General features: G+C 47.1%; 1 protein-coding gene across 1 annotated transcript in view; it reads left to right on the top strand.

The window, feature by feature from the left end:
• Nucleotides 1-25,312, top strand: part of FGF2 (fibroblast growth factor 2) — a 540,307-nt gene that overhangs the window by 332,099 nt on the left and 182,896 nt on the right. The window contains exon 2 of the mRNA XM_069631129.1: nucleotides 23,920-24,023. Within this exon, the coding sequence (XP_069487230.1) occupies nucleotides 23,920-24,023 (104 nt within the window). The remainder of the gene's footprint in view (nucleotides 1-23,919; nucleotides 24,024-25,312) is intronic.

Below are 25,312 nucleotides of genomic sequence, written 5' to 3'. Positions count from 1 at the left end.
GGAGGCTGTGGCTCATCACGTAGACACCTCAGCTCGGGGCCTGATGCTTGGGGTTGATACCTCACGGCAGGCGTGGCTGCATACCACTAAATTTTCTAAGGAAGTGCAAAACAAGGTGTTGGACCTTCCATTCGATGGTAAGGAGCTTTTTCATTCTACTACTGATGTAGAGCTCACCAAGACCAAGGATAGCACTCAGACGGCTAAATCATTGTCTGTTCTGGTCAAAGCTCCTTTTAAATCCCAGAGACCGTTGTCGCAAAGTCGACCCTCCTCTGGTTTTAGGGGCTTCCTCGACTGCAAATCTCGCAGAGTGGATAATCCTGCGGGGAATAACCGCCGTAGACACCAACGCACGCGATTTTTCTCCTGCTCCTCAGCCTCCTCATCAGGTTCAGGTGGCACCGCCACCGATAAACCTACCAAATGAGGGTTTTCCTCACTCGCACGAGACCCCGGTGGGAGAATGCATTGCGTCTCATTGGGAGGCGGGGCAGACCATCATAGAAGACAGATGGGTCTTGTCATTCGCTCGAGCGGGCTTCCGCTTACCTTTACCCCCTACCCCATCCCTTAACCCTCCTTTTCAGCTGTCGGGCTCACCCTCCCTCAAGGCCGAAGTTCAGAAACTTCTGGACCTCAGAGCTGTGGAACACCTTCCCCTTGGGGAGCGAGGGGAGGGCTTCTACTCCCGGCTGTTTACGGTGCCCAAACCCAACCAGGCTGGCCTGCGCACCATCCTAGACCTTTCCCAGTTCAATCTTTTCCTACCCCAAGAGAAATTCAAGATGATCACGCCAAGCCAGATAAGCTCCTCCTTACAGATGGGCGATTGGCTCAGCGTTGTGGATCTTCAAGATGCGTATATGCATATCCTGATTTGGAATTCACACAGGAGATATCTCTGCTTCTCTTTGGGAGAGGAGCACTTCCAGTTTCGGGTGCTTCCTTTTGGCCTCAGCTTGGCGCCGCGTGTCTTCACGAAGATGATGTCGGTGATTGTGGCCTATCTTCGTCTCCAGGGTATCCATGTGTATCCTTATTTGGACGAATAGCTCTTACACAGCCCTTGTCTGCTGGCAGCAGCGGGCAACCTCCAGTCTCTCCTTCAGCTCCTGTTCCATCTTGGGCTGTCGGTGAAGTGGCGAAAATCCTCCATGACGGTCTCACAGGACCTGATCTTCCTGGGTTTTCGTTGGAACACGATCGACTGCAGAGTGTATCTGACCGAGGACCGAATGGCGGATCTGTTAGCCACGTGTCAGATGTTTGCGGAGTCAGAGAGCTTGTCGGCCTGGTGGTTCCAGAGGCTTCTAGGTCTCATGGCCTCGTGTGTACTGGCTCTTCCTCGTCTCAAAATGAGACGCACCCAGATGGCTCTACGGAGTTCATGGCGTCAGGCAGTGGATCCGGATTCCATGCGGATAATGATTTCGGATTCCATGAGAGTGGACCTGGATTGGTGGTCATCTCTCAGTAATCTGTCTGGGGGCGCAGGGTTTCAAGACCCGGTCCCCATGGTGACGATCACGACGGACTCCTCCCTTCTAGGGTGGGGTGCGACGTTCGATCTTCTTCAGGTCTCGGACCTCTGTTCGCCTCAGGACAAGCTCCTGCACATATATCATTTGGAGCTTCTGGCGATCTTCCTAGCGCCCAGGGCGTTCAGACCACTCATTGTCAACAAGGTGGTCCGCATAAGAACGGACAATGTGGTGTCAATGTATTACATAAACAAGCAAGGGGGAACAAAGTCTCCCCCCCTCGTGGACCTGTCCATCCAGATTTGGGAGTGGGAAGTGCTTCATGGTGTCTGACTGCTTGCAGTGCACATCCCGGCCCAGCTGAATGTCACAGCGGATGCCCTCAGCCGGCGGACAGTGGTCAGCTACGAGTGGGAATTGAAGGCAGAGGTCCTCTCATGGATTTTCTCGCGTTTGGGCACACCGGAAGTGGACCTCTTCGCTGCAGCGGTGAACAAGAAGCTTCCTCAGTATGCCTCCAGAGGGGGGCTGGGAGCCTCCTCTCTGGGGGAGGCTCTCGAGATTCCATGGCACAACATGAGAGCTTACGCCTTCCCGCCTCTAGTTCACCGTGCAATTTGGAAGTTGAAGAACTCGGCAAACTGTTCCCTTCTACTCATAGCCCCGTGGTGGCCAGCCAGGTTTTGGTTCTCAGAACTTCAACACCTGTCGGTGTATCCGCCGATCAGGTTACCAGTAACTCCCGATCTTCTTCACCAAGGGGAAGAACAGATGTGGCACCCCTACCCACAATCGCTCAGCTTGGCGGCATGGTGCCTGAGTTCAAGTCTTTAGAGCATCTGAGTTTGTCTGCAGATAACATGCGCATTATCCAGGCAGCCAGGAAACCCTCGACCAGATCTCAATGCAAGAGTAAATGGCTCAGGTTCTCTCATTGGTCTTTGGAGAAGAATTTGGATCCGAGGGTGGCCACGATTGACACGGTGCTGTCCTTCGTGTCCTCCCTAGCAGAGTCAGGGGTTCATGTTCTGTCATGCAGGACTTAACTCTCAGCGGTTTCCGCTTACCTTTCTACAGACCTGTGTTCTTATTCTCTAGCTAACCCAGTGGTGAAGAGGCATTTTGCTGGCTTGACATGCCTCTACCCTCTGGTTTGTAATCCGCACCCGCCATGGCACCTAAATGTAGTCCTGACGGCGCTGTGCCATAAATCCTTTCAACCAATGGCTACGGTGGACCTCAAGTACTTGTCTTGGAAAGTGTCCTTTCTGGTCACCTTTACGTCAGCAAGGAGAGTGAGTGAGCTCCAGGCATTGTCGGTGGAGCATCCTTTCTTGGTCTTTCACAAGGACAAGGTAGTCCTTCGGACAAACCCGGCTTTTCTACCGAAGGTGGTGACCGAATTCCATCTGAATCAGTTGATCTCCCTTCCGGTCTTTTTTCCGGTTCTACACTGTCTTGATGTCCGAAGAGCTCTTAAGTTCTACCTGGACAGGACTTCCGAGTTGAGGAGTTCTTGTCAACTTTTTGTGACCTTCGGTAACCCTCAGGGCAAGCCGGCATCTAAGGCAACTATTTCTAGGTGGATCGCCGCCTGCATCACGGAGTCTTTTACCGTCCAAGGGCTGAAACCTCCTAAGGGTATCCATGCACACCTGGTGCGGGGCAAGGCAGCCGCGGTTGCTTTTCAGAAATATGTCCCCTGGCAGTCCATCGCTAGGGCAGCTACTTGGGCCTCCCCATCTGCTTTCTGTAAGCATTACTGTCTCAACATGAGCTCAAGAGCTGACGCTCAGTTTGGTCAGACTGTGCTGAAGAACCTGTTTCAGTAAGGGGTATTTCCATCCACCCGTAGTTCCTGTAAGGAGTGCCTGGGAATCTCCCACAAGTATGGAGGAAAGGGGACGGGACGTAGGAGTATTACCAGGTTACTCACCGTAGTGACCACCTTACTCCTAGTCCATAGTCCCCTTTCCTCCATACGCCCGCCCACCATCCCCTCTAATAAGGTTCCTCTGTTATTGCTAATGGGCCTTTGACCTGGCGATAGAAAAGGACTGATGGGCGATGCGTGGGGCGGAGCCAAGGTGGGCGGGGTTACGGCCGCGTGCCGGGCCCCGCGCAAGAAAGAGAGGAAGGACACATTTTTGGACAAATTTGGATGCTTTTTACAAAGTGCTCCGGTCCCGTCCCACAGGACGGAGAGATGTCCACGTATGGAGGAAAGGGGACTATGGACTAGGAGTAAGGTGGTCACTACGGTGAGTAACCTGGTAAAACATGCATACATTGATTCCCACCAGAGGAGTAGGAAATATTGAGTGCCTGCATACATCTTTGTGTGCTGCCCTTCCCCCACCTCACTCCAGCCCGTGGTATTTCGAGCATTGTCCAAAGAATTGGGCACATGTTTTAATGATTGATTTTTTTCATACACTGGAGTCTAGAGGTTCAGTTCCCCAGGCAATTTGACCTTAATGGCTCTCAGTTGATTGGCTGTTAAAACACCCTGTATAGATCTTGATTATGAACAGGGTGGTAATGGTAAAAACAGGTTAGTTTTTAAATGCCTCCTATTTTAAAAATGTTTAATTAATTAAATCATGGGATAGGATGGGTTATTTATCTCAGGGGTTACATAGAAAGAACTACACAGCCTAAATAACTTCTATTTTCCTCATGCAGTGAGTGCATCCTATATACACCATGCAGTAACCATCCCAAGCAAGCTTCACGCCTAATGAGGTAGTTTAACATTTTAAATACATCCCATATTTATAATATTTGGTGTTGCCACCATACCCAATATGAGGCCAGTAGTGTTGACATTGGTTTTCCCTCTTCTTATAGGGACGGAATTGCCTCGAGTAATGGGCATGGTTGTGATTCGTACATGCTTAGCTCCTCTCGTGCATATGGAAGCTCAGCCTCAGCAGGCCCCAAGAGTTAATGGGTGGATGGATCCCTCTGCTGACTTCGCCGGCACAGGCACTATCGGGGAGACCCAGGGTGTCGGGCCACTTGCCCGCTCAAAGATGTAGTTGGCAGAGTTCTTCAACCTGTTTCTGAATGTTGGTGGGGATTCCCCTGTCGTGTTGGGCAACCGGTTTGACAGTGGGGTCAATGTGCAGTTTGACTTCGCAAGTTTTGCAATTTCTCAGTTTCCCCAGGCCTTTGAACAGATTTGTGAACATTTTGCCCCATAATATGATAGAGGATGTGGACCAGGCCCATGTCCAGTGCGGTTTTAAAACTCAGTATACACCCGCTGTTTGCCGATATGGACAGAACATACAGTTGCATTCAGGCTGTGTGTGATTTGTGTGCACACATGGTAGAGAATACCCCCTTGCATAGGAGTGGGGTGTCAGATCCATAAGGGTAAATGTCCACCATCGAAGGCTTGAGTTTTGGGGGCTTCGAGAGCTTGTTGTATGTCTCTTTGCTCATGACATTTACGGTCGCCCCAGTGTCAATGAGGAATTCTGTTGGCGTATTAAGGACATGCAGCATAAGCATTGGACTGTGTTCTTTGGCTGTGGTGTTATGTAAAGCCCACACATGGCCTCTCTTTTGCTGTTCAGAGGATGAACCTGGTGAGTTGGTCTCGGATTGTGAGTCTTCTGCCACATATCGTCTCGGGAGACATGATGTCCTCCTCTCTGGAGACCTGTGGGACTTCAGCTGGTAGTATTCGTCATGGTCTCCATCTGCAGGTTTGTTCTTTTTGGAGTCGTGGGTGTTTCTGCGCTCCTCCCTATGGCATTTCGTGTGTCGCCTGCCACCTGACGGCGATGACCTGCAGTATGGGGTGTGGTGCGTTTTTGCATACTGCTTAGAAGTGGTCTTCTCCTACACAGGCCGTGCACTTCTGTCCCAGGGCAGAGCATAAGCCTTCATGTGAGTATTCATAACCACACTGATAGCATGTCGTGTTGGAATTTCTGGCGCCATCCGCTTGCGTGGGTGACAACCTTTGGACAGACTCACAGTCTTTGGTTGAGGATATCATTTTAAGTTTCCCCATGTTCTGGACTTGCACGGAGATAGTGAAGTCTGATCTGGCCATGGCTAGGATTTCATCCCACAACCTTTTGTTTCTGTAACAGTTTTTTCCAAAATTCTGGCGACTCAAACCCTGATATTACTTGGGATCTGAGTGCCTCGTTATTGGAGCAGCGGTGAAAAGTGCAATGTTTCATGCTGATCTTTCGCCTCATGACACAATTGTCGAGTGTCTCTCCTGGTTCCTCGGTTGTTGTATGGGAGACATGGCATTCGTAATCGACATTTGTGTGTGGTGCTAAATATGTGGCTAAAGCCTCATTTCTTGAAATGTCACTTTCTCTTCATCTACCAGTTCATTGAGAATGTTCCGGACTGCTGTGCCTACTGCCAGCTTCAACGGGTTCTTCTTCCTTTCCTCCTCAACGTATTCCATGGATCCTATGTATACTTTGAAATCCTTTGCTCATCGGGCCCACGTTGCACCTAGATTACTTGTATCAGTGAGGTCAAAGGCCACTGGCACCTACCATCGGATGTGTCGCCCTGGGCCATGTAGAATGTGTGAGAAACCTGACAGTGTCTCCCTGACTAGTTCCTGGGATCTGTCATCGAGGTGGCCAGGACACGGCCATCACTATTGGATACAGTTCCTGGGGGTGGACCAGTGAGGGAGGATCATCTGGATGCGGGGTACCGATAGGTGAGACACAATATCCCCCTTCTTTCAACACCTTTTCCCCCTCCTACCACACAGGATATTCTGAAACACTGGCCCTGCCTTTTCTGGCTCGAACACTTTCATACACCACAGACAACAGACTAACACCAGAGCCATTCACCTGATGTGTGCCAATACATGGGTCAGGCAAAGTCAGGCAATTGACCTAAATCACACACACCCGACAGCCCTTTCCCTTCCTCACAGGGATAAAAGGTGGAGTACACTGCAAGTAAGGCAGACCTCAGGACGAGACGGCTATCAAGGCACAGCAGTTCAGGAGGAGGAGAAAGATGCTGAGAATCGAGAGGGTAACAAGGAGAGAAGCGTCCTTGCCCTTTTCGCTCAAAAGGCCTGCAAGCCCTCCGTGGAACGAATTGTAAGACTGTGAATAATAGCCCAAGTGTGTTGCAGCAGATGTCAGTGGTACACGGAGCATGCCTATGCTGATAAGCAGGACAGAGGGAGACGCCTGCTACTGTGGTACCGGCCTTGACTCCCGATACGAAGAAAGCAGGTGAGTCGAAGGGAGGAACGATAAAGGAAACATGTGTTGAACAAAAGTAGCAAATGGCTGATTGTAGAATGTACAAAGAACTGTTGATGAAAAAGGGGAAAGCCAGCTGCAGATGAGACGGGCACCACGTGGGTGCTCGCTCAAGAAACTAGTGATTACGCAATTGTTGAAACTACTATTACCAGAAGGCCTTGGGAAAGGAGAGAAGAGAGTGAAAGTGTTCATACTGGGGTCTCGTAAAATCCTCTCTACAGTCGAATGTCTTTGACCGTCCGATGATAATGAATAAGGGAAGTTAATCCCACATCATAAGAAAGTAGAAGGAACTGTGAGATTCGCAGCAGTGAACCGGAAGGAGGGATGCCAATGGAAAGGGGCAACGTCTGAAGTCGCAAAGGAACAGAGTGTTGACTAGAGTGAACTCGGCAGAGGGTGGTCCACATTAAACTGTTTGGAAAGACATTAAGACTGGTGAATAACACAGAGGGAGGCCAGAAAAAACAGGGGAAGTGGATTGTCCTCCTTGGCACTCAGCAACTGGAAGAGTGAGGAAAGAAAGCCAGAGTGAACCCGATGGGAGGGAGGCTGATATTCGAGAGGGGTCTGTGCCCCGAAGAGGGGCACCCAAGGGTGAAGAATTGTCACCCCAAGTGCAATCCGAAAGAACTTTTATTGGATTATTTCAACGCATCAGACCCTCGAAGGCAAGAGACTTTTTATAGAGCAAGAAACTTGGCCGGTGAAGATCCTGATAGCTGAAACTGGAACTGTCATCTCGTTCTGGGAAAGCTCGAGTGTGTGCTGTCCTACAAAATCCTGCCTTGTCCCGTGTGCAAATCGTGGGGAAGGGAGACCTCAAGTACCGCATCCTGACATTATTTGTGAACACCTCCTTCTTTCTTAATAACATGATCCTTCTTTCTTAAGAACCTGATCCTATTTAGCGTGAGGATTGGCAATATTTGACACAACGTTCCTAGGACTGCCTTATTATTTGATGGTGGAAGTTTGCTCCCATCTTAGATTTAGGTTTAGATAAGGCGTTTTTCCAACCTACTTTTACAGTTTAATAAATACGCTTGAACTGTGATCACTTGTGTCTGTCTATTCTTGATACATGCCTTCCTTACAAATGTCTCTGAAGGGCATGCCACCACGGTACCCGGTATGTCATCTGACGACATGTTTGCACGTCCTCTTGGTTAAGTGTTTCCGTGGACTCATTGTAGTGGATATGCTCCCATCCCACGTGGGTGCTCCCCAGAAGTATATCTGTTCTCCTGATCCTTCGATCATGTGTTTGGGGCCTGGGTGATGTGTTAGAGCTTTGTCTTGAAAAAGTCTTCCCTCAGGGATTCTTTCGCTCTCTCGCTGGGCCGGCGACTCTTCCCAATCCCCCAGCTTCTAGGGCAGCTCAGTAGAGGCAGGGGTTGGACTCACCGCCGTAGGCCAGGGTTCCTGTGGCCCGATGAAGCGCAGTGTCGCAGTGCGTGCGAGCGGGCCCCTCACACCTCTTTTCTCGGTTGGAGACTGCGGGCAGAGGGCGAAGCTGTGCACGGGGCTCTGCTGTCCATGGCACGCCACGAGCCGTATACATCATCTCTCACCCAGGCGTGATGGTGCGTGTGAATGCAGCCTCACTCCAGCCACTCTGATCTTCCGGGCTTTGCTGCGCCGTGACACACAGTGTCAGTGCGGTGCACACCCGTGGAAGGTATCGCCTTTGTCGCCAATGTAATTGGAGTGTTCCGGGGTCCGGCCTACAATAAACGGTGGCACAGATGGTGTGTCTTTTCGCAATGCTTCATTCTACTTAACTGAATTCCACTTTTCCTGTCCCCTGTCACTTCCATTGTCCCACCCAGTGCCCCAACTGGCCCTTCCCACATAACGAGGCCAACGGGTCTCATAGTATCATGACAGTGAGTAAAAGCATCAACTTCTTGGGTAGTTCCAAAGTTAGTTTAAAATAAAGACAAAGATTTAAACACGGCTGGTCTAAAGTTATTAGTCCATGTACATGAACAAGTCAGAGAAGGGATCACAGTCGTGTTGGAATGTGTGCAGTGTCTTGTTTAAGATAACGGTCTGTCTCCATCATCCAGGTGTTCCACAGTTAGCACCACCAGATTGCTGTTATGGGTTCCAGGTTTTTTCCCCCTCTCGGCCAAGGTGGGCCAGGCCGCATTGAGGACATGAGTGGCAACATTGGAAAAGTGGACAGTTCTTCCATGTCTCTTGAACTGCCCAAAACTAAGAATATTGGCTCTTGTGGTAGTGCTATCCATGTCACGCCTTTTATTCTAGCTAGGATTTCCCTAAAGAGAAACTGGCCTTTGGCACACGCCCACCACATGTGGCTCTGAACAGGTTATCCATCATGCTGCAACCTCTTCAACACAACGGAGAGAACTCTGGTATAAAACTGTCTAAGTCTTTCAGGACATAGTACCATCACAAGTAAATCCTGTAGATTCTCTTTTTGGTGGTACATCTCAATGATTTCACCGCTTTGCTCCAGACAGCTGACCACATCTCCATAGAGATTTTTACACCAAATTCTTCTTCCCACCTCCTAATTTACGGCAGTGTTTCCTCAGGGCCGGCTCTGGCGAGTAAGCAATATAACTTTGTAATGCTTCCTCTGTGTACATCACCCTGTACAAGTAGCTCTTGTTGAGTTGGTTGTCTAGGACCCACTTTCTTGATCGTGGGGTAGGTTATAGGGTGTAGTTGAATTATATCCTTCAGATTCCTGAATGTCAAACTTATATTCAGCTTTTTCAATGGAAATCGGCTGTCCGAGTCTGATGGCAGTCTCCCAGCCTTTTGAAGTCTTTGTAAACTCATCCCTGGTAGGGCCCCTATAGTTACCCAGGGAGAAGTCCTGGTTTCCTGTCACTAGTGGCAGAGTTCCCAAGCCTGGCTCCAAAGGCGAAAGCCTTTGGGCCCTGTCTCAGTATTGGAGGATTTCAGTGGTCACCGTGGGTAGGCGGCCAGCAGTTTGGCGAGTCTCCCTCCCAAGGAAGGAAAGGTTTGTCAATAGGATTCAGGTGGGTGATCGATTTGTAACCAGCTAGTGTCTAAGGGGAGGTGCAGCCAAGTAGGTATATGTTCTATCTGGGCAGCCAAGAAGTATCGGTTGATGTCAGGATTCCCAGGGCCTCCTAGGGCTGTTGAGCACAGCAAGAGTCTTCTGGGGACACAAAGGGTCCTACCCTTCAAAATGCAGTAGAACGTTTTCCTCTGTATGAGGGCAAAAATTTGAGCTGGATTTTGATAGGGGTGCTGCTAAAAATATAACGCAGCTTCCGTTTCTAGGTTCATTTTAAATGCTTGGATCCTGCCCACCCAGGATATTTCCTGGGAAGCCCACCTATCTAGGTCTATCCTGAATACCTTAATGAGGGGAGTCAAATTATGCTGGAGGAGCTCCTTACCATCCTTTGTTGGTTTAACCCCCAGGGGACCTTGGGTCTGTTTCCCATTTCAAGCAAGTTACTCTCTTTAGGGCTGTGATGGTGTAGTCTTCCTCTGAGATATTCAAGGCACTTGACTTGAGATAATTGAAAAGACTGTGACATGCTTAAAATTGGGAATCTCCGCCATGACCTTTGGGAGAGCGATGTCTGCTTGTGCCAGATAGAGGAGGATGCTGTCTGCCTAAATCGGGATGTTAAGTGGAATTTCCTCTAGTATGGGCCCCTAATCCTTTCATTTTATAGGAAATGGTTCCATACAGATGGCGAAGAGAAGTGGGCAGAGTGGGCAGCCTTACTGGACTCCTCTTGTTAATCTAAACTCAGGGGGGAACAGGTGGCGTTTATTTTCAACCTCGATGTTGGATTGTTCAAGGTTGCTTTTACCCATGTCATGAATTTGGGGCCGAATTTCAGACCGTCCATTGTCTCACACAGAAATTGACAACCCTTTGTTAGCACACAGCCCTACCAGAACCAAGGAGGATTGCAAATGGGGTCCAACCCTATTATGTTAATTGCGCTTCGGATGTAGGCCTATGGGTGGAGCTGTGTAATATAAAGCCAGACTGGTCTTGGTGGATGAGAAAGGGTAGTATCTTTGCTCGTTGAGTAGCTATTATTTTGCCTTACATGTTTGCTTTTGTTTATGAGGACCATTTGCCTCGATAAGAAGCACTGAGCCTCTTTCTTGCCAGTTTTGAGGAGTAAGAAGGTTAGGGATACTCCCATGGCTGGTGAAATGGTTTTGGAGTTAAATAATTTGGTAGTGTGGCATCAGTTGGTGTATAAATGTTTCATAGAATAGGGAAGTACATTTTTCCAGTCTGGGGGCCCTGTGGGAGGGCAGATTTGTAATGGTGGTTTCACCTTCCCCCTTAGTTGTTGGGCCTTCTAAACTGTCATGATGTGAACTTCTAAGTTGAAGGAGTATTGGTGCCCAGTAAGCAATTCCTTTTGTCTGCAAGCATTAGGGGGTCACTGGACATCATTTGGGTGAAATATAGTTGAGCAATATCGATTGTTGATCATTATAATGAGGGTTCCCACTGAAATCTTTAAGTTTGGGAATCTAGTTCAGTTTTAGTTTTTAGTAGTTTATAGACTATTAATTTGTACCTCGGGTGCAATGTGCAATATGTTTGCTTTGTAGATATCTATGATTGAGCTGTTTGCTCTGAGAGGAGAGCCTCTAGTTTTGCACAGGTGATTTTGAGAGTTTTCTGTTCTTTGAGGGAGGTCTTATTTCTAAGGGTTCTCTCGCATTTAATGACTTTGGCTTCCAATTCCCTGCTCAGATTTTCCCTCGCTCAAACTTAGGCAGTAGTCTTTTAATCATCTTCCCCCTAATGACCGCTTCAAAAGCATTCCAGATTATGTTTGGAGCGGTTTCCTATGTGGTATTGGTACCGAAGTAAGTTTTAATCTTCATCAGGGCTGTGATGTCTTGTCGTGTGATGGGTCTCTCAGAGAGGAGTCTTTCATTCTCCAAGAGAGTCTTGGTAGGAGGTTTAGGCGGTCTACTCATAAAGATATTTCCACGCGGGAGTGGTCAAAAGGGATCTGCTTCCTATAACAGAGCTAGGCATCTGGGGCACCAGCGAGGAGAACATTATGATCATGTTTATTGTCGAGTGATCTTTAAGGACATGAGATAAAGAGACATCTCTCATGTCCATGTTGATATCTCCAGACATCAATCAAGTTCTGGTTGTGCTTTAGGTTTTGCAGGACACACCATTTCTAAGTTCTGTCGTAGTTCAGGGAATTGGCTTGTCGTTTGCCGAGTTTATGGTCGTATTGAAGTGTCCACCAGCGATTAGGTAACCCTCCATTGTCGTGGAAAAACAACCACAGCCTCTTCAGGTGGATTGGTGAACGTTTTTAATGGCTGTCAGCAAAGCCAGCATACACAGGACAAGCAGCAACCCAGCTGCAAAGCGAGACTCAGCGTAGTAATCCGCTCGCTCAGTGGACAGTATTATTATACAAAAAAGGGCACATGCATTTCAATCAAAGGGGTGGTTCAGGCATTGCATGATATCGATAAGTAACAATTTTTGGGGAGGCTGTTCAGTCTCTCAGTATACATGATATAGGCAGATGCAGTGCTCCATATAAAATGTGAAAGTGGGAGTATTTTACTCCCTATTTTTTAAAGTTGGGAGTAAAAAGTTTTTAGGGAGTAAAAATGAAAATCCAATTCCCAATGGGAATATTTTTTATAAGTGTGTAAAATGTTTAAACTGGAAAACGGAAATGTTTTTGAATTATTTCTTTGCACCTAGTTATTCATGCACATTAAACGATACAGGTTTACTTCTTTCAATCAGGCAGTTATAATAGCAGTTTCTTCCTTTGGTACTACATGCACTACTGGTCCAAACATATCCATGGTGCTGTGTGGGTGAAAGCAGGTGCACATGCTTCTACGTGTCTGTTTACTATTTTTTTTTGTTGGTGAGTATTTTTAATCTTGGTTTTATTTTTTGGGTAATATTTGCCTATATGTGCGCAGTAAAAGTAGCCAATCCCTTATCTGTAGGTCTTCGCAGATGCCACATTTTCACACCTGGGAAGGCACAATTTTGATATTAGTGGAGAACATTTAAGATGCATTACAAATTCCTGCTGTGCATGCTAATTCCACTATTCTCACATGGTTCATGGTTGGATGTCTCGCTTACTATGGCTACTTTTGTCTGCTAAATCCACCTTGCCTAGTGAGGCGATTCTATAAAATACACTTTGATATGCCAAATGGGAAATACAGCAGAAGCGAGAACTGTGGAAGCGGGCATAGTTACAGTAAAAGGCAAAGCACCGCTGCAGTTACGACATGTGCATTATAACATAGGAAAAACACTTACGGCAATAAGGCACTGTTCAACATGGCAGTCGGCATATACTTATTATAAGTAACAGGTGTATCTGAGCAGTTCAAGCTATTTAAATTATTAGTTTATTCTCCAGACTATGAAGGCTGCCAATCTGGATGCTGGAGCTAGAAAGAACCAATTGTATTTCTCGTTATGGCCGTAAACAACCGCAATGATGACTAAACAATGGTACAGCAGGGCCTTAACCATAAGATATCTCCCATGAAGGTACTTTAGGACTGTTTGCTTCGATAAGTGTAAATACTTGGAGAAGAGGGCTAGTCCCTTTCCAATTCTTTACAAAAGGGGGGAGGGGCTAAGGGCTAAAAAAGGAGGTGGTTCTTTTGTAATAAAACCATTCGGTTCCTTTATGTAGTAGACAAAGAATTCCTTGGCGCTTGGAAGGAGAGTTTAAGCCCTGCACGTTTAGTGTAGTTATCCGAATTTCAGTTGAGTTCTTGTTGGACATATTGATGTTTGTGGTTGATTCCTTTGAACTGCTGTCTTTCCGTGCAGGAGTTCTAGATGGGTCTGCCAACATTTGGGATTGATGTGATGCCAATTAGTGTATACTTGGGAAGTAAGCTTCGTCCCCAAGGGGGCGGCCTAGTTGTAATTTTATAGAAAACCAATAAAAAAAAAAGGGAAGAAAGGAGAAATAGAGAGGGGAAAAATGAGCAAGCCAGTTCTGAATATCTATTTGTGGGTAGGTTCACAGCTGCTGTTGTCTATCCAGCAGTTAGTTATTGAGGTCCTGTTAAATTAGGGCAACATACTTGGGTCCATGTGGTCTCATCTGAGTCTTTAAAGAATGTGTTGCAATAGTTATGTAATGCCTGTGGTGGAAGGTAGTGAAGTGTTTGGCAGGCTGCCTATGTCCTTCTCCACCTGCATCTTATTGGAAGTCCAGGTCCACCCTTTCAGTTGGTGTATTTCCACTTCTTCTGCATTTGTGCTCTGGGCTCAGTCGGCTTTTGAAAATAGGGCCAATGTCTGGTCAAAGTAGGGCTCAGCCCTATAGATAAGGGGTGTATCGGCTACTTTTATTCCCTTCAAATAGGCAAATACTCCCAAAAAATAAAAACTGGTAGTAAAAATACTTCCAACAATAATGAAAAACCGACACACAGGAGGCTGTCCCCTGCTTTGATCCACACAGCTCCATAGACGTGTGGACCAGTAGTACACTTAATGCCATAGGAATAAAGTCTTGCTGCATGATCTGAAGAGGTACACATGTATCTTTTTAATGTGCATAAATAATTTGAGGCAAAGATATATTTATTACAAAACATTTTTATACCCACTTATAAAATACTCCCGTTCCGAATGGGACTTACTTTTTTACTTCCTAAAAAATCATTTTAAAAAGTAGGGTGTAACTGGCCACCAGGGGGCGCAAGGATGTACACCTCTTCCGTGTGAGTTCTCCCTCCGAGGGTCCGCGATGTGAATTGAGCCCCCACTTCGTGACCCCCCCCGGACTGAAAATCAAAGAGGTTCTGCATGAAGGTCCCCCCCTCTACCCCCCAGCCCTCCTCAGCAGGAGAAAACCCGGACAAAATCGGACCAGGGAAAGAGAAGAAATCATAGTGTGAAGCCCGACGCACAACGTAGCTGACAAAGAGGAAAGTGAAACTACATGGGCCCACACAGAAGTTCATAGAGATGGTGCCGGATCCACCAGACGTACGGACACTAATATTGGAGACCCTTCGTTTGACTCCCGCTTCATCGCTAGAACATCTGAGCTGGGAAGCACCTATCCGCGACGAGAGTAGAGCGAACATTCCCCATCATGATCTGACACACGAACCTTTAGACAACACGAGCCCAGCACTGTCCCATCCACATCGGACGAGTGCCACAAAGCCCCCTGGGACCGGCGTGGACAGCGGACCACGGGCCTCCCTCGGGTTGCGGACCCCGGAAGAGGGGTGAACCACCGGCTGACGGAGGGAGGCCCCCGTCTCTGCGGTGTACCCAGCTGTCCCAGCACGGCCCCTCCGACGGCGGCAGGTGCGCTGCGGAGGCCCGTGCACTGCCCTCGGGTCCACCAATGTGCAGCTGGTGAGGCTCCAGATCGCACGAAAAGGACCAAGACACCCGGCCGGCTGCGCGGGAGCAGTAAGGGGGCATCCCCCTTGCCCCGAAACAGGGCGTGTCAACTTTGGACACCCGCATCCAGGAACGGGCGTCTGGCTCAGAGAGAGGGAAAGGGCGCCACAGCGGCCCGCTGGCCCACGCAGAGCACGTGAGGCGGATCCACCGCACCAACGCTTGGCAAGTATAAGGGGAGCAAGCGCATAATGTGGAAGGCCTAACAAGTGAAAGCAAGCAGTAACACACACTGCAGGGGGTTGTGGTAAGAAGCTGCAAGGGGCCATACACCTTGAAGCCCACCCCCACCCCCGCAGGGGGGCACTTAAAAGACTGAGAAAACACCAATACACAAAAGGCAGCGCAGGAGTGCTCCACGCTATAGACTAGACCTAGTGATCCAAGAGACCTGAAGATAACGCAAGGCAACAAGATTAGAGACAAAGCATCACCCCCTCCACCACGAGTCACATTGATATGCGTATCACAAATCAGTAGAACACTGATACAAGCCTGGAAAAAGCGACACAAGGACATACCATGCTGAGAACGAGACTCAAAGCGCCAATCCCACAACAAAGGGCAACCAAGTGACACGCCAAGAGTACATACAGGACTGCACCCCCAAAACTTGCAGCCTACAATCACCCCCCACACATATTGCCCACCTAGGCCTGTAAACTATAACTATTGTGGACCCCGCCTCCCAAACAAGTAGTATCTCGGGCCTTGGGCTAATAGGGGTTGCTCATCAGGAGGATAGAGGTGTAGCCCTCTCCTAAAACAGAGGCACTAAGGACCACTACCTGGAACCTAACACTCTCACAACACGCAAAGCCAGCCCGGCCCTCTCACAAGTATCCTAGAGCATTGAGGCCTGCCCCAGCCCACAAACCGGAGAGCCTCCAGTGTTAGTGCTTCCTAACACCTCAAATTACCTGCAACGGTCCACGAGCCCTACCAACCAGTGAACACTGAGCTTTAAACAAACTGTGCATGGAACGACAGTTCCTTATGCCAGCACCCCCTGTGAGGCACGTCTCTAGACGGACCCTCCTGAGAACGAGCCCTCCCACACTGTGGATCAACTATTGAACCCCACAGACGTCTCTTCAGCCACGTCAGAAGCCAAGCCCAGGTCTGGACGCTTGGACCTCCCCGGCTCCTACTAGCCCGCACTGCTATAAAGAGGGTAAGGCCCCCGATTACGGGGCGTATGCCTCCTCTAAATTTGGACCCACTCTATGGACGCTAAAAGTAAGCTCGCCAAGTACACTTACACTCCACTCTCCCTGACTCCTGAACAGAGTGAAAGAATGTCAACAGAGGCCGGAGAGGCAGGTGCCGCAGCCATTAAAGGAGACATTGCTGCATTGTTGTCTGAGATAAAGAATCTAGGGGCCAACTTGGGTGGTAAGATTGACAGGATCACCCAGAGAATGGACAACTTCGAAGAGAGATTAGAAGGTGTCGAGAACAATCAGGCCTCAATAGACACCCTTGATGCCCAAATGGACTCGAGAATTCGTAATATTGAAAGGAGGGAGGAGGAGATACGCCTAAAAATTGACAATTTGGAAAACAGAGAAAGAAGGAACAACCTCAGATTTTTTGGAATTCCAGAGTCCGAGGGAGAAACAGAGGACTCGCTCAAAACTACAATACACATCATAAAAATCCTAATGGCAGATGAGGAGATGGATGAACCCAAAACGGAGCGGATCCACAGGGCGGGTGGACCCCCCAGTGGACCACGCTCCGTCCTCGCAAGATTCCACCGATACCAGGATAGGAACAGTATCCTGACCAAGGCCAGGTCTGGAGACTTGATCACATTAGTAGGTGCCCAAATCACTATCTTCCAGGATCTATCCTCGCTCACGCTGGTGCTGAGGCACCTTTGCAGCCCCCTGACTAAGTGGCTCAAGCAACAGGGCACAAGATACAGGTGGGGATATCCCTTCTCCCTAACATTTGAACATAGCAGCACAAAGATAATCCTCCGGTCCGAGCAAGAGATCAAGGATTGCATTGCGGACATTCTCGCAGTGGCCCCAAAAGAGGGTGAAGGAAATGACTCTGAACAGCCAGGAATGCAGTGGGAGCTTCAGGGCCCTAAAAGAAGACAGGTGAAAGGATCAAGAAAATATAGACGACCAAACAACACACCTGATAAAGGAAAATGAATGAGTTCCTCACAAACCTCGTAGACCAATTGATTGAAACCTGCGCCTGGGGAGTCCGAGAATAGGCACCCACAGCCGCAGGGTGATAGGATCACTGGCAGGATGATGGCTCCCAGCTGCAAAATCCCCTCCCGAAGGAGGGGGGAAACGAACATCCGAAGAAAGCACCGGAGGGCGCACGTAAAGTTACACCTTTGTTTTCTCTTTATGGTTAAATGTTGCAATATATGATATGGGGGGAGGGGGGACGGGAAAGAGGGGCTCATTTATATGTTACGATAGTATATGCGAATGGGACCATGAGGTAACGGTCTTCGCTGGTGGTCTGGTACTGGACTGAACATTTCCACCAAGTCCGAATCGGACGCCATCAAGGTGCAGAGAATGGCACACCTTCAGTTCTTGGGTTCGCTTGAACACCATCGACTCAGGGAGGGGGGGAAAGGAGGGCAAGGGGAATGAGAATCTCAAGAATAGTAGCACTAACATCTGAACGAACATACAATATCATAGACAGTGGAGGACAGAAAAATCGAACATTGGTCTGGCCATCGGGAGTGAGCGACCCACCAAAGACACCCAACCATGGCAACCCCTGATCACCACGGCCCAGGGGTCTCGCTCAGGGTCGGGACTATTAATGTGAAAGGCTTGAACTCACCGACCAAAAGATCCTTGGTCCTCATAGAATTTTGCAGATCCAATATTGACATACTCCTCCTACAGGAGACCAAATATGCTAAAGGCTAAGGGCGGAGCATCCTAGGGAAAAGAGGAGGTCTGGAGTTCTGGGGTTCAGGTCCGCTCAGGAGGGGTGGTGTTGGAATCCTAATTAGGAAAGGAATCAAATTTGAAGTAGATAAAACATGGTTTGACGTTGGAGGCTGTAATCTCCTCATAACCGGGAAAATAGCAAAAGTACAGGTAACCATTGCAACTCTATATGCTCCTAACACTGGACAGGTCGCATTCTTTGAGAAGGTGATCCCCAAGATAATGTTAGAAGCCACAGGGCATGTCATCCTGGGGGGAGATTTCAATCAATGGGCCGACCCGAATAAAAATTGGAAACTGGGCAGACCTGGAACGAGACACCAATACACGAGCGACCGAACATGACATGAAGAATGTGTGGAGAATTATGCACCCCACTGAAAGTGGTTACATCTTCTATTCAAACCCCCACCATACATTCACGCGTATTGATTACATATACCTCACAAGTGATCTCACTACCACTACACACCATTCAGACATCGTCCCGATAACTTGGTCCGACCACGACATGGTACTGGTCGATATCAACTGGGCTGACCTACCTGTTCACGGAGGGAAGTGGCGGTGTAACGAGACTCTTTGGAAAGATCAGGTTTTTAAAGCTACCATGGAGACAGAAATTGATGAATATTTCAAAATGAATAACGATGGTGAGGTCTCCAAACAGATAATCTGGAAGGCGGGGAAGGCTACATGGAGGGGTATTTTGATAAGAGAGGGGTCCTCCAAGAAGAGGGAACCGAAGATCATAGAACAAAGGTTACGGACCGAAATATGTCAATTGGAGGCAGAGATAACGAAAGACCCAGAGGTGGACCAGGAAGGACAGAATGAAAATAGCCCAACTCAAAAGGGAAGAACTACGGTTACTGGAACGTGACCAAGTAGTACGCAAACTGCAGTTTCTAAAACAAAAATTCTACGAAAAAGGAGACAAGGCTGATGCCCTATTAGCGGCTAGGCTCAGAGGACAAAGAGCAGAGCGCAAGGTAAACGAAATACGTCAAGACTCTGTCCCTTCTGCCCCAACCTCCTGTACCATCCCCAAATCCTTTGCCAGCTTCTATGAGAATCTATACACCTCTGAAATAATCTCCGGCCAGGTAGATATAAACTCTCACTTAGCCCCGATCTCCATGCCTACCATAACGCATGCAGAATCCGAGCTCCTCGATTTCCCAATTATTGAACATGAGATCCAGGAGGCAATTAAAAGGTTGACACTGGGCAAATCCCCAGGGGAGGATGGTTACACTGCTGGGTTCTATAAAACTTTTGCTATACAACTGACACCCTTCCTAACTGAACTATTCAATGAAATAATGGAGACAGGCGCAGCACCAGACTCCTTTAAAAAAGCACTGATAACAGTAATCCCTAAGGAGGGGAGAGACCCTAAGTGTTGTGGATCATACCGCTCTATTTCCCTCCTCAATCTTGATGCCAAAATCTACGCTAGGGTACTAGCTGCCAGATTGGAAACATTAATGCCCCGCCTAATCCACCCAGACCAGGTCAGGTTTATATTGGGGAGACAGGGAGCTGACTCTATGCGTAAAACATTACACCTCATTCATGCAGCCCATAACCTCCCCAACGACCCTGTTCTATTTTCAATAGATGCGGAGAAGGCCTTTGATGGGGTTGAGTGGGATTTTCTGGGAGCAGTCCTGCAGAAGATTGGAATAGGCCCAAGAACTAGAAAGGCAATACGAGCAATATATACGTCCCCTAAGGCAGCAGTATTTGTCAATGGAGAATACTCCAGATGGTTTGAACTGAAACGTGGGACTAGACAGGGATGCCCCCTCTCTGCATTCCTGTGTGCACTCTCGCTAGAACCCCTTGCACAAAAGATGAGAGCGGACCCCCTAATAGAGGGGATGAAACTAGGGCCAACAGAATACAAGGTAGCTCTCTATGCAGACGACATCCTCCTCCACATAACGAACCCCTCAGAGTCGTCCCTCAAGCACTTAAACTAATGGACGAATATGGCCAATTCTCCGGCTTTAAAGTGAATAGGACTAAGTCCATCTTGTTCCCCCTTCAGGGTACTGTAGAGGTGAACGACGCCAAGTTTCTTCCGCTGGGCCTTAAGCTCGAACACGCCACATTACAATACCTGGGCATAAAGATCACTAAAACCCTGAGCGACCTCGTTGAAGTCAACTTTCCCCCACTCCTCCAGTGGTTGGCGGCCGATCTTAAAAAATGGGAAAAACTCACAATCTCATGTCTCGGCCGAGTTAATGCAGTTAAGATGGTATGCCTTCCCCGTTTCCTATATCCCTTCCAAACGGTCCCGGTGGAGATACCAAAAGAGTTCTTTAATGAAGTCAAAAAGGTTATGGTAAGATTCATATGGCAGGGGAAGAAAGCAAGAATTCCATACGATACCCTAACGCTCCCCAAAGACAAAGGAGGGGTTGGACTCCCCGATCTGTGGACTTGCTATAAAGCCGCCCTGCTCTGCGTCCTGATCCCACACCTTAGGGACCAGAAAAACCTCAAATGGGTTCAAATGGACAATCACTATCTCTCCCCAGCTATGGTATCGGAATGGCTATGGACCCCACACAAAAGGGTACAACGAAAAATCAAAGGCCACCCAATCTTGAGCACTATATGGAGCATATGGTGCACAGGCAAGGAAATGCGCGAAATCATTACATGGCCATCCCCGCTCAGTCACCTATGGTCACCCGGCATGAACAACCATATACCTAATGTGGGTAGGTTTCAGGCATGGTATGAGGCGGGCCTGGAGAGAGTGGGACAGCTCCAGAAGAAAGACTTATTTATTACGCTACCAGACCTCACAGACGCCTTGGGTATAGGCACCCTATCCACATTCCAGTACATCCAACTGAAAGGGGTCTTAACGCAGGCAAAATGGAGCGACAAACTGAAAAGAGACCTTACCCCATTTGAGAAACTCCTGGACTCAAAATCTGAGATGAAAGGCCTCATATCTGCAATGTATCAGGAATTGATAGCGACGGGAGATGGATCAACGGAATCCCTACGAACAAGGTGGGAAAAAGACTTGGGGAAGAGATACATCCCGACCTATGGGAAATAATGTGTAGAGCGGCCTCCAAAACATCTATATCCAGCCAATACAAGCTTCATGCCATCAAACTCCTACACAGATGGCAATATGACCCCTTTAGACTTTCCAAAATGTCCCAAACAATGAGCCCAACATGCTGGAGAAAATGCGGGGAAATAGCCAACTATTGGCACATGTGGTGGGGCTGCCAGAACATCAAGATATTCTGGAATGAGGTCCTGTGGTGTATTAAGGAGATAGAAGGGATTCAAAGAGACGCTGACCCCTACTTGATACTCTTTGGCCTGGAAAGAGACGAAGATGATTGGACCAGAGGAACGGACTTGGCTCCCCACCTACTCCTAGCATCCAGGGCTCTCCTGGAGATTAAGTAGAAGTCTACGACGGTGCAACGAATGGATCAATCGGGCCACAAACATCTACCGAATGGAGACAATAACCGCCTCTCTACATGGCAAAGCCTCACAATGTGAAGCCCTATGGATGGACTTTAAAAATAAACATCTTGCAACAGACTCCGAGTCCCAAGCGGAAGACCCTGCCGGGTCATGATGAAAAGGCATCCCCGATGGAAACCAATGGAAGAGAACTCGCAATAGGTGGCTCCAGACCAATCACTCAATGGAAATGTGAATAAAATACTTTTGAAGTCCCTACGCCTTTATAACATTCAACAGATGAGTACTCAATCAAGGAAGAGAGGGGGGGTCAGGGGAGGGTAGGGTTCTTTATGTTGTGATGGACATACCCTGATATAAGCAGAACGACATATGTTACGAATATCTTTTGATATAATGTATATTGTCCTTCTCATACAATCATATGCTTACAATGGTCTTATGTGTAACAGGTATTCCATCTTGTTTGTTTCTTTGTTAAAAACCAATAAAGTCAATTTTTTTTTTTAAAAAAGTAGGGTGTAAAATACTGTCACTTCAAAATCTTATCTGGAGCACTGGTAGGGTCTCAGCACCACAGGCAGGGGACACAGACCAAGCTTGATCATTGTATGTGAATGTGCGGGTATTGAGAGGCTACCAACACTATTTTATTTGATTCCTTTACTTATAGCCAAGTTGCGACCTCCCGCAGAGCTCTGCATTTAGGGAGGGTGGTGGATAAGAACTCTTGAAGACTGGTGAGTTTGGCAGAGCAGAAAAAGGCCTTATTGTGATAGTGATATTGGGAACCCCGTGATTGGCTGAGCTGGGGCAGACGGGACTAAAAAAAGAGCAAAAGTGAAATTTGTTCAGTTGAGGTCAGGCCGGAGGTGGTGGGCCAAAGAAACAACGGTGGAGAGCAGATGGTGGAGAAAAGTGATGTGGAGATTTAGGCAGCAGAGGAGGTGGCAAGTAAGAGAAGAGGTATGGAAGTAGCAGAAGGAACAGTGGAGGAAGGAGGGAGAGAGAAGAAGGAAGAGTGCTAGAGCAGAAGAATAGTAAGACTGAGTTGGAAGGAGTGTAGAGAAAACAGATAGCGACTGAAAATATCGGAAATAAAAACCTAATGGTTGAAATGTTTGGATTTTGGCTGTACCAAAATTACGTACAGCCGAAAATGCCAAACATTTCAATCATTCGGTTTCATTATATCGAACAAGGGATGTATATAATGGAATTGGGGTGGCAGGCGTGTCAGGACTCTGCAGCACTGGTTCTCATCCACGGAAGTGAAGGGAACTGGCGCAGCAGAGACTCTGTGGCACACAGCAAGGTGTGCCGCCAAAAGGTAAGTAAGGGGGTGGGAGGAGCGTGGTGTAGAAAGGCCATTTAGTAGTGGGGTGCTTATTTCGAATACAAACATTTAGAATGCAAGATTTTCATCTTTGAAATGTTCGTATTCAAAATAATCACGTACATCCGAGTAAACAAGAGGGATAGTAGCAAAGGTGAGAGAAGAATGCGTGTTCGAGAGTCTGAGAGGCAGAGAAAGAGACGGAGCAGGAGAGAGAGACTGGGTGAGAAGGGGAGAGAGAGGGAGAGAAGAATCGGGAAATCTTCTTGGAAGAGCACATATCAACCTAGGACAAGGGACCCTTTAGTTAATCCCTTAAAGGAAAGAGATAGAGAAGGCCAATGCATGTTTGCCCTCACCTTGACCAGCTCAAACTTCAGTAGAAGGGTTTACTGTGCTTTAGATCTTTGCCTCGAACATGTGTTGTTGGGAATGGAGACATTTGGGCTAGGGTCGAGAGAGCCCACAGGAAAGTGGAGCAACCCCTAGTTCACATCCACTACAATCTCCAGAGAAACCTATTTTTGTATAATATCTGGTCAAACTTTATGCACCCTTATCTGTGGTTTAAGGCCATCTGTGACAACTGGCTTGACAGGTTTAGGTCGAAAATATATAATAAATGCATTAAATGTAAAAATGAAATGACTCACAGATGGCACTGTCGATTACATCACTGTTACCTGTACACAACATTGCCTGGTGCTGTTCAAGCTTCACAGCAGTACCTGAAGATAAAATATGAATTTCATGTTCTAAGGCAGGGGTTGACAACCTGTGGCTCTCCAGATGCTTTGGGCTATAACTCCCATGATCCCTCTTCTTTGCCGATTCTTGTTAGAGATGATTGGCGTTGTATTCCAGCACAGTTTATTGGGTTGTAAAATATATGGTTGACAATTAATTCCAGCTTTTGCAGTTCCGTATTTCTGCTAAACTCTTTGCTTTTCACTTTCTCTAGTAAAATTGCAACTGCAAGCAGAAGAGCGTGGAGTAGTGTCAATCAAAGGAGTATGTGCAAATCGCTATCTAGCTATGAAGGACGACGGGCGGTTGATGGCAATGGTGAGTACTGTGACATGGATGCACAAGTGTCTTAGTGCCTCAGAGCCTCAGAGTCTTAGTGATCAGGGACCTCTGAGGAGTACACTTCCACTAAAGATACATGGAAGCTTTATTGAGAGCAAATACTGAACCAACATAAGTTGGAACTACGAGTGTAAAAACCTTTTTTAAATCTCCACTGAATGTTAGATGTTGGCACCTTAGATAACTTATTGCACCTTTTTCTTTGCACTGTATGTATTGTTTTGTTAATAGTATCATGTACTGTATCTAGTTATGAATTACTTGCATGCACATTAACTCAAACCTGATGGATTGAAGGAATTTTGAGAAATGTACATCACTATATAGGAAACGGTTTAGAATACATTAATTTGTGCAGAAATACGAAAGGCATACCATATAGTTTTTTGTTGTGCTCAAAAAACAAATGATTAATGTGCATGAAATTACTACAAGAAATGAGGATGGGGACAGATGTTCCATCACATTGTACATAAAAGAAAATAATTTGAATCACAATTAAATGAATTGAATTATTACCAATGCTGCTGGTATATACTTGAATACATTAATTGTAAACCTAAATATAGAATTTGAATGCACATTATGGTGCTTTGAAACTATTCTACTGGGACATCCATACGTTTTTATATAGAAGATAATTTTTTACCCTATAAAACTTCACTGTAGTTTGGTTTTAAAGACCTTACTGTGGCCGCATACTCTGTAAATTGGGTCCAACTTTGGTCAGCATTTGGATGGCTGTGCTTCCCAGCTATGCTTTTTACATTCATAATAGGAATGCACAGGGATATTCAAGCTAGATTTGGCTCTGAAAAGCTAGGCTAACTCACAGTATGTCCCTGTAACCCCTGGAATTGGACAGGGTTGTATTCAAGCTCACCTGCTTTTTAATATTTACTAACTCCTTCCCACCAGAAGTGATTTCAGAGAAACTGGTAATCATAACATCGGCATCCTGACTGATGTAGTAGGCTATGCTTGAACACCTTGTGCCCTCCAGGACTTTGTTTCCAGTTATGAGGACTATATGTCTCAACATGATTTGAAATGAAGTACAGAACGCAATCTTAAGTGATCGTGAGTGTATCTTGCCAAAGTATTACATTTGGAATTGTATTGTTTTAGATTTTGTTCACATATGTATGTTCTGAGTTTATTATTTTTAACTTTGGTTATATTTTTAGTAATAACATTGTTTTTAACAGACTGCTATAAATATATATTTTTTCGCATAAATACTATTTTATAGTTGTAGAATCAAA

Source organism: Ambystoma mexicanum, chromosome 6q, assembly GCF_040938575.1.
Source record: "Ambystoma mexicanum isolate Mex_15411 chromosome 6q, UKY_AmexF1_1, whole genome shotgun sequence".
NCBI lineage: Eukaryota > Metazoa > Chordata > Amphibia > Caudata > Ambystomatidae > Ambystoma > Ambystoma mexicanum.
Note: the sequence above shows the minus strand (reverse complement) of the source record. Positions and strands in the feature narration are given on the sequence as shown.